At 34.6% G+C, this 10,085-nt stretch overlaps 1 protein-coding gene across 1 annotated transcript; it reads left to right on the top strand.

Annotated features, from left to right (window-relative positions):
* The first annotated feature begins 2,482 nt into the window (after nucleotides 1-2,482).
* On the top strand, nucleotides 2,483-9,575 carry LOC131609845 (histone-lysine N-methyltransferase, H3 lysine-9 specific SUVH4). Its single transcript, XM_058881657.1, has 16 exons — nucleotides 2,483-2,647; nucleotides 2,740-3,330; nucleotides 3,430-3,570; nucleotides 3,727-3,795; nucleotides 4,443-4,497; nucleotides 4,636-4,745; nucleotides 4,903-5,076; nucleotides 5,285-5,383; nucleotides 5,787-5,885; nucleotides 7,326-7,375; nucleotides 7,463-7,551; nucleotides 7,848-8,007; nucleotides 8,085-8,190; nucleotides 8,264-8,446; nucleotides 8,546-8,779; nucleotides 9,201-9,575. The coding sequence occupies exons 2-16, from the start codon at nucleotides 2,746-2,748 to the stop codon at nucleotides 9,312-9,314; spliced, it is 2,268 nt and encodes a 755-aa protein (XP_058737640.1). The 5' UTR covers nucleotides 2,483-2,647; nucleotides 2,740-2,745; the 3' UTR covers nucleotides 9,315-9,575.
* The last annotated feature ends 510 nt before the right edge of the window (nucleotides 9,576-10,085 follow it).

Here is a 10,085-nt window from a genome sequence, read left to right as displayed (position 1 = left end):
CTGTCAGCTGACTGTTCAGGTATTGATGTAGCAGTTAGAGTGAAAATCAACAGCCAAAGTTAATTTTCTTTTTTGTTGTTTTTTTGTTTTTGTTTTTTTGTTTTATGTGAAAAATGAAAGTTTATTTACATGACTTGTTAGAAAAACACAGACATAATAAATAACTAATATTTACTGTTACCAGTACAGTATGAGTTTACTGATTCTGCGCCTGCAAAAAGATTTAACTCTGTACCAATTGCGTCAGTACTATTTATCTGTAAATAAATAAATAGCATGTGTGAAGTAATAAACAGTATTTGGCGTTTGCGTAAGAATAAATTCAACTGCAAGCCAAATTACTGTATAAGAAAAATTCTGAAAACTAAGTATTTCATATGTCAGGATATTTGTTGAAATAAAAATCCATGATTATATGAGACTCTTAATTTTCAGATTGGAGTTTTCTTGAAAAATATGTGGGCAAATTTTGGGGTATAACACCTATTAAGTTGCCTTGTTAGTTGTACTTTGATGTTGCTAATGATGACAAATAATTCTGAGGTCATTATATGTTGTCTTGCCTTGTGAATTATTCTAAGGCCATTATTGTTACCTTATACTCTACTTTATGCAATAAGTATAAGATAATCTTCATCAAATGAGTATTACCCCTTCTTGTATCCAAATCCCATTCAATCAATTACCTATGAACAAGAGTTGTCTGACAACTTAAGTTCCCTCTTCCAATTGTATCAAGATTTCTATGGAACCAATGATGCAATTACCCCTGCTGCTGCATCTGAAAGTCCAAAAGTAAGATCTACTTCTAGGTTGGGAAAGAGGAACTTTGAGATGTTTATAGAAACTGTTGTGGGTAATAATTCCATCTTGAATTATATCTTGAGGAGCCTCATTTGAAAGTTCCCCCTAAAGCTAAATTTGATGTTTTAACATGGTGGATAGGAAATGAAGCCAAGTATCATGTTCTTAGTAAATTGACAATGGATATCCTAACTGTTTCAGTTACTACTGTTGCTTTAGAAGTAACTTTTTGTGTTGAGAAAAGGGTTATTGATCTGAAACGATCATCTATGAAAACCAAGACAGTTGAAATGGTGCTTTGTGGAGGTGATTGAGTGAAGGAGAAATATGAAATTAAGAAGGGTTGCACTGCTTCAATTGCAAGTAAATTTTTCATATCTTATTTCATTTGTAGCTAATACATGTTGCTTATTATTCTATCTAACTAACTAATACATTTTCCATTTGTATTGTAGCTTGAGGAACCACAAGATGAAACTTTGACATATCATTTTGGTGAAGATCTGGGTGTCGCTTCATCTACTGCAACTTGAAGATCAGATAATACAATGCCAACGATGAGATTGTTCTGAGGCATAATTAATACAATGTAATGATCTTTTGTGTGTTTTTTGACATATCATTTTGAAAACTTAAGTTTGTTAACAAGTTTTTTGATACAATTATCTTGTTATGGTCTTATCATAACAAGATTATGGACATGGTGTTGTAACTTGTAATATTTAACAAGATTATGCAGTTTTATTTAGTTTTCCAATTAGTTTGGAAACACAAAAAATTCTGAATTTTCATTTTTTTCCTCTTCTTTATCGGGTGGTCCAGTTACCCGATCGAAATCATCGGACCGATTTCGGTTATCTCTTCAAAAGTAATTTAAATTCGGTCTGGTCTCGATTTACCCGAATGTATCAAATTGTCTCAAAGATAGATAAACATCACGGATGATAAATTTAATTTGACTTTTTTAAAAAAAATTCAAAAATCATTCCATTTTAAACTTTTTTTTTTACAAAATACGTCTAAATATATTTAACTTTTAGTTTTTAAATTAATTTTAAACAAAATTGCACACTATCGAATCCAAATTTAAACAATTATTTTCTATTTAATAATTTTTGTCCATTGAATTAGAATTCCTATTTTAAATGACTATTTTCTATTGAATAATTTTTGTCCGTTGAATTAGAATATAAGAATAAAAAAAGTTCGTTCTATATGACCACCTAATACATTGAATAACACAATAAGTGATAAGTATTTGTGATATTAAAAATGGAAAGGACTAATCTCTAGAACTTTCTAGATTTGATTATTGCCATAAAAAAGGTTTTGAAATTTGAAAATGAAAAGTGTAATAAAATAAACAAATTTTATTGCTTATCAAATGCAAAAAAACAGAGTAGCCACCAGCTATACAATCAAACGGTCAAAACACATTCTTATCAGATTTTTAAATTTGAAAAACATTCCAATAGCAACAATTTACTTAATTCAATTTCAAACACATACACGCATTACTCATGCGAAGCATTGCACTTGCACCTTTTCGTCCATACCGCGAGTATCGGATATCAAAATAACGTGAAGCGGGAAACCGAAAATAAAAAACAAAATCCAAAAAATAGAATAAAATAAAATAAAGTAAAAAAATAAAAAAATTCCCAAAATTTCGGGAATGGCCTTTCACTCTTCCACACCGTGTGAGAGTGGAGCTATTAATCATCATCACTCAATCGTACACGAGTTAGCAATTGTTCATTGCATTTTCTCGCTCTTCACTCTCTCTCTCTAGCTCTCTCTCTCTCTCCAAACCCTAGAAAATCTTCAGAATCATCTCTCCACTGTAATTCTTCAATCTCAAGTGTTTTTCAGCGTTGATTCTCTTAATCGATCAGCATTTTCTTAACCTATAACCTTCTCGTTTCGATTTTGCAGGTTTCCATGGTTGCCAACTCGTTCGAGATTAACGATTCTATTGCCAACGACAGTGGTAGTGGCGTCGTTCCGCAGCATTTGGTGGTTTCTCCGGAGACTGAGACGAACCCTAAGGTTAAAGTAACGGTGAAATACGGTGGTGCTAAGAAAGCTGAACCGAAAGAAACACCAATGTCTCAACGTAGATCGAGCTCTAGAATCCAGGCAGCTAAGCTTAAAGAGATGGAGGAGGTTAAGCTTCGACGGAGTGTAGAGGTTGTCGAAGAGCGGAAGAAATCAAGCGTGGTTGTGACGGCAAAGGGAAAGTCGAACAAACGCGTTAAGAAAAGTCATGGCGAGGAAGAGAGCGTGGTGAAAGAAGAGGTTGAGTCTGATTTACAGACAAAGAGTAATGAGGAGGCTGCTCCGGAGAAACAAATGAAGAAGAAGAAGTCTGCTATGGATGAGAAGCGTGAGCTGATGGAGGTTTGGGATGAGAAAATGAAGGTGGATTCTGAAAATCCAGGTGATGCATCAGCTGAAAAGAGTTACGCAGCTAAGGTGAAGGATACTATCAGATTGTTTAATAAACACTATCTCCATTTGGTTCAGGTCAGTTACAGTTTGTTATAGTTTTTCTTTATCTAGCTGTGATTTGTCTCTTATGATCGCCTTGTTTTGCTTGAAGTAATTCATCTTTCAAATGTACAGGAGGAAGAGGAGAGGTGTGCTAAGGCAAGAGCTGAAGCTGAGAAGAAGAAAAAATCTCCCAAAAAATCTCCCAAGAAATCTCCTGCAAAGAAATCTCCTGGGAAGAATTCTAAGTCAGCTGCTGGGAAGAAAAATGCTAAGGTAAAGCTCTCTGCAGTTGGTGTGGCTTTTATTATTTGTGTTTCAATGTCACACACTAGACACTCATCGCAAGTTTAGGCCTGAGCTGCATTGTTTGTTAAATACCTTGTTTGCAGTATACTGCTTACAAAACTCTTTATGTTTTAACTTGTGTAGAAGGATACTTTGCCTGTAGAACCAAAGAGCGGCGCCGCCAAGCGACCTGATCTGAAGGCATTGACCAAGGCAAGTAAATAATTGATTCTGTTGAATCTTGATTATCGGCTACACAGTCTGCTGATATTTTCTATCTGACCATTTAGTTTAGATTTTACTTTCTTGGATTGTCAGTAGTGTTATCGATGCCGGAGAGCCAAAATCCTGTCATACAGGCTGCATTACGGCGCCGTTATAGCGGATTATGGCAGAAAAACGTGCAATATTGGCCGATATTTACCATTGCGGCGAGCCCAAAACGGTATATATCCGCCATAGCTGGCATGGCTCCGCAATTTGATAACACTGATTGTCAGTGCCGTTGCTAACTTGTTATGAATTTACCTTATTCATCTTTTGATTGGTAGTGTTTCTTAGTTGATTTTTATCTTCGTATTTATCGATGCCTTACTTTTTGTTTGCTATGAGCCATATCTTTGAAACAATTTAAAAGAGTACTTTTACTTCTATTTATTTTTCATATGTTCCTTTGTTTTGATTTTATTCTTATTCTGGTACTTTGATTCCAATTGTTGCTAGGGGAATAATCTTAATGATCACTCGAGTTGTCCAAAAAGTATTATTTTGCCAAAAGAAGCTTCAGCCAGAAGCAAATCAGTTTAGTTGTATCTAACTTGTTTTCTTTTAACACTGTCTTTGTATTGGAGATCTTGCAGATGATGCAAAATAATGAGATACTGTTCCCTGAAAAGAGAATTGGCGATATTCCAGGTTGGCAGCTTCATCTTGTGTGTATTAACTGTTCATTTTTTATAGCATAACAAATGTTATAATTAGCTTATTTCATGTTTCATCAATAATTACCGTTTATTTTTGCTTGTAATGTATTTAAATTTTCTAATATTCAAGGCGTCGAGGTTGGATATCAGTTTTATTCTCGTGCGGAAATGGTGGCGATTGGTTTTCATAGCCACTGGTTAAATGGCATCGATTATATGGGCCAATCTTATTCCAAAGAGGTAATACAACTTCTTATTGCCCTTATTTTGTTAAGTAGTTTAATTTTTCATATCAAAAGATCTCAAGTGATTCATATGATCCTAATTAATAGATTTTTTACTATAATGTTCCTTACAAACCCCTATCTTTTTACTTTCATCTCTTTGGTTGTTGCAGTACAACAGCTACAATCTCCCAGTTGCTGTGGCCATTGTTATTTCTGGAATGTATGAAGATGACCTCGATAATGCCGAAGATGTCGTTTACACTGGTCAAGGTGGCCACAACCTGACTGGTAATAAGCGTCAAATGGGAGATCAGAAAATGGAGCGGGGTAATTTAGCACTCAAGGTATGCTTTCTAATGATTGTAGCAAACATTATTCTATCTGCAGAATGCTTCCAACAATTCACCCAAAAGCATAAATAACCAGCCAATGAACCTTACTTTTGTATTCTTTCATGCACCTATGTTCTTTATAGTATGGCATGTTTCTCTAATCCATTTTACTCTATTGATGTTCTAAGGCACATCTAACATGATTTGTTCTCATGTGTAGAACTGTTCAGAGCAATGTGTGCCAGTAAGGGTGATTCGAGGTCATAACTCTCGTGACAGTTATACTCGTAAAGTTTATACATATGATGGATTGTACAAGGTAAGTTCTCTGATGACTTTATTACTTAAATCTGTTTCCCTATAATAATTGAATCTCCATTTTGCATGCCCACGTATGCATGCACGACACACACACATATGTAAAAGGCGGCTAAAAATATCAGATATTAATATTTTAAATAATGGTAAACAAGATACATGCTATCTGTCTTTACATATTTATTTTTCACTGTATGTTTGTGTATTTAAATTTGTAAGTTGACTCATATATGTATGCCTATATAGTGTTTAAGTGTTGGGCAATAATTTTTGATTGGTAGTTGAAGGATATATTCATGATAATTACATTCACTTGTATTATTAGTTATTGTGTTTTGAACTTACTACAATTATCTAACCAGCAATAATAATTCCATATTTTAATTGTTGTGGTTGTTTTGCAGGTTGTTAATTATTGGGCAGAGAAGGGAATATCCGGCTTCACAGTCTTCAAGTTTCGGCTTAGGAGGGTTGATGGACAGCCTACATTAACCACGAATCAGGTTTAACTATATTTTTTCTAGCTTCATCTTTCAATTGTTGCTTGTATTTTTATATGTTGCCTCCTAATATGTTTTATTGTAAAGTTGTTATCAAACATTTTGTCCTGCCGGCACCTCAACATCCTCACTCTCATCCTCAACAACCAACTATTTTTACCCATCTTTGTTATGCCTCACTTATAAATTTCAAGTTCTGTCTTGATTGCACCTGTTAGGATTCATGTTTAGTTTGTATATTGTTTTTTATTCTTTGTAGTAGTGGATATCCTTCCATAGTCATTTTGTGGTTCGGCATATGTGCTGCTATCTGAGATCAATGCAGAGGTTCAAATCAACAAATTATATTTTAAATTAAACATCCAAATTTAATTTATTTAGGGTACATTGGTTCTTTAATCAAAACCTTCTTCACCCTCTTCTTCATCATCTTCCTCTCTATCTTTGATATTTCCCTTTTCTTTATAACTGAGCAGAGGTTTCTGAGTTTAGTTTCTGTATCATCTATTCTTTTTCAGCCACTATCCACATTTTAGTCCTTTTCATTAAACTGCCCTTAATTGTTTTCAGTTTCCTTGTGCTTTTGGTAGATTAACTTGTTCTGATCTGTTATTCCTGATCAGTTTTAATTTCTGAGTTATTAGGTTGTGGTTTCTTGGGGTGTAAAATTATGATTTTTAGATGTACTTCAAAATTTGCCATTAAGGGTTGTGGTTTTTGGGGTAGGGGTATGTAAGGCATGGATAGGTGGGTGTTGATGTACGTCGTGCTTTGTTGGGTGATGTGAATGGTTAAGTGGCGGGCTGTAAGACATGTATAGGTGGGTGGCAATGTTTGGAAATCTGGGTGGTAAAGTGCCAGGTCTTGGAATGTGTATAAATTAAAAAGGCAGAAGAATAAATAGAATGAGGGTGTGGTTGAAGATGGAGAAACTAGTTGTTATTACTTATTGCTGAGGCTCATTGGGAGCTACATTTCTTCAAGATACAAAGTTGATAGCTCCGTCGCCTAATTCCCAATATTCATTAGAAGACCGCAATTGCAACTCCTATTAGACTATTCTATCACAAATGAATTTATTAATAATACTAAAATGGTAATTAAGCTGCAATGTGGTATTAGTTCTCAATGGTTTGTATTTATAATGATACCAATCTAATTACATTAGTGATACTTACAAGGTAATAGGGAATGATTAAACAGAAGAAAATTTAAGATTTTATCTCATTAAATTACAAAATGTGTTCAAGAGTTTGGTTTTTATAACATGTCATGTGTTTCCATGTGTGTTTTATCAATAATTACAGAAGTACACTTTGTTTTAATATTCTCTTGAAAGAAAGATTTGGCATACAAACAGTTCTCTTTATCTTGATTTCTACATATGGTCATAGTTCATCTGTCACTTTGTTTCTTTTTTAGCTCATCTTCCTTTGATGTCAGGTTTATTTCACAAGTGGACGCGTGCCTCAGTCTGTTGCAGAAATACGAGGGTAATGTGAAGTAATTCTGAAAAATTGAATTTTTAATATGCTTTATACATTTTACATTTTCCCTAATCCTTGCTTTCATTTGTTTAGGCTGGTATGCGAGGATATCACTGGAGGTCAGGAAGAAATACCAATTCCAGCTACAAATTTGGTTGATGAGCCCCCTGTTCCACCCACAGGTATGTTGATTTAGTTGATAATACATAGTGGGTGACCCGTTAGATCTTGGATAACTCTAATCTTACCCTATCATTATCCATTGTGGAACCCTCAAACACTCCCATATGCCCAGAATTGGACATCTAAAATATAATCTTGGTCACCAAATGACGGGTGGCACAACTTATCTAGACTAGGCTTTGATATCATCATTATAACGTTTTCATTTTTTCTTGGAAAAGTTGAATTCTTGTTATTGTTTTTATAATGTATGTACCTATTTCTTATATGTATCACTGCTTTGAACATTACATAGGTTTCAATTACTTCAAGTCTCTGAAGGTTGCAACAAGTGTTAAACTTCCTGTGAATGCCTCTGGGTGCAAATGCAAAGGCAATTGTACTGATACAAAAACCTGTGAATGTGCAAAGCGCAATGGCTCTGAGTTTCCCTATGTATCTAAGGATGGTGGCAGGTTAGAAACTCTGGTGAAATGTCATTTAAATCAAGTCTGTTGTAATAATACTGATGTTATTTTTAATATATTGACAGATTGGTTGAAGCTAAAGATGTCGTGTTTGAATGTGGCCCCAATTGTGGTTGTGGTCCTAGTTGTATGAATCGGATTTCTCAAAAAGGACCTCGATATCGTCTGGAGGTTGTACTGATTTCCTTACATCTTTTGAATATTAATTTTAAATCAATCAAATATTGATCTTGATAATACCCAGGTTTTTCGCACTGCAAAAAAAGGGTGGGCTGTACGATCCTGGGATTTTATTCCATCTGGGGCACCCGTGTGTGAGTACACGGGAATTCTGGGCAGGACTGATGATGTAGACAGTTGTTTAGAAAACAACTATATATTTGAGATCGATTGCCTCCAGACAATTAAAGGTCTTGGAGGAAGGGAGGTAATAATTTCTATGAAATCATGACTCATTTTCTACCAGTTGATTCAGTTCAGTGTTGAAATTTTTTCTCCTGTCCTTGGTGAATGTTAATTTTGACAGAGGCGATCACAAAATGTACCATATGCTGCCAATCTTTTGGACAAATATGATGACCAAAGTCCTGATAGTGCACCAGAGTTTTGTATTGACGCAGGATCTACTGGAAATATTGCTAGGTTTATAAACCATTGTTGTGAGCCTAATTTGTTTGTACAATGTGTTTTGAGCACACACCATGATTTGCGTTTGGCTCGAGTGATGCTGTTTGCTGCTGACAACATACCCCCATTACAGGTAGTTTATTTAATATATTGTATAAATTATGATTTTTTTTAAATCCTCTATCTAAAGTCTAATGCTCATTATTTAGTCCTTTATAGAATACACAAGTTATACAAATGAGTTCTTTAGGTTGTACCTAACAACAATGCATGCTCTGTAAGTTATAAAAATGAATCATGCTTGTACAAATTATTGATCTTGCCCAAGGCCAAAAAAAATAGTCATGTGTACTAATTATTGGGGGTTCAATAGAAGGGAATTATGCTTCCAAATCCTCATTTTTCCTTCACAGTCCTCTCCTTTTCCATTTGTACGTATTAAAAGAGAGGGAATACTGCTTGGAGGGTTTCTTTTTTCTTTTACATATTAAAAGAGAGGGAATACTGGTTGTCGTTTTGCCAAATGTGTTGAATCTCTGATTGTACCCTTGCAGGAGTTGACATATGACTATGGCTATGCTCTTGATAGCGTCTTGGACTCTGATGGGAAGATAAAGCAAATGCCGTGTTATTGTGGAGCTTCAGGCTGCAGAAAGCGATTATTCTAAATCTTTTATCCCTTTTGGAGACATTAGTAGATTTTTTCAAAGTTAATATGCTAGTGCTCATGCCTTTTGATTTGCAGTATGCATTGGGCCAAAATTCAAAACTTATTAATTTTTCTTTTTTTGTAAATTCAAGAGATAATATAGATTTTATTCGGCTTGATGTAGCCCTATTTATTGGGTGCCGAAAATTGACAGTACTCAAGCACAGCAAGAAGAATATAAGAATTACTTGATTTTGCGTATTCTATTGTCTTACATTTATTTGGAAACCTTTCAAAACTGTTTGCATATACTGCCTCTCTCATATGACAGGGTTGTAGAGTTAACTGAATTGTTTAACTATAGACCATAGAGTGTAGTTACCTACCAAAGACATGCCTTATTGCTTTAAAAAATCCTGAGTTCCCTTTTGAATGGAAAAGGATCAAGTGAATTTTCAAATATGATAACTTTAGTTGAAGGTTATTGGGGGTAAATTGTGAGATTTGTTGTTGGGTGTTGTAGTGGTTGGATTTAATGTGGTGGGTTTTGTTGTTGGCGCCAGCGTTGGTATGGTGTAAGGTGGTTGTGTTGGGTTGAAAGGTTGTTTGGTGTTTGCGGTGCATGTGAATGTGTTAGGATCTAAGTGCTTGTGGATGAATTGGTTATGAAGGTCAAATAGTAATCTAATTTGTGATATATATACAAATTTTAAACAGATCAATGCCAAATCAAGCATTTATAGCTTGATTTACATTATGTGCGTATGATATAGTATCATAAGATAGCATT

Source organism: Vicia villosa, linkage group LG6 (assembly GCF_029867415.1).
Source record: "Vicia villosa cultivar HV-30 ecotype Madison, WI linkage group LG6, Vvil1.0, whole genome shotgun sequence".
Classification (NCBI taxonomy): Eukaryota; Viridiplantae; Streptophyta; class Magnoliopsida; order Fabales; family Fabaceae; genus Vicia; species Vicia villosa.
The sequence above is the reverse complement of the archived record's forward strand: the minus strand, read 5'-3'. Positions and strand labels throughout refer to the sequence as shown.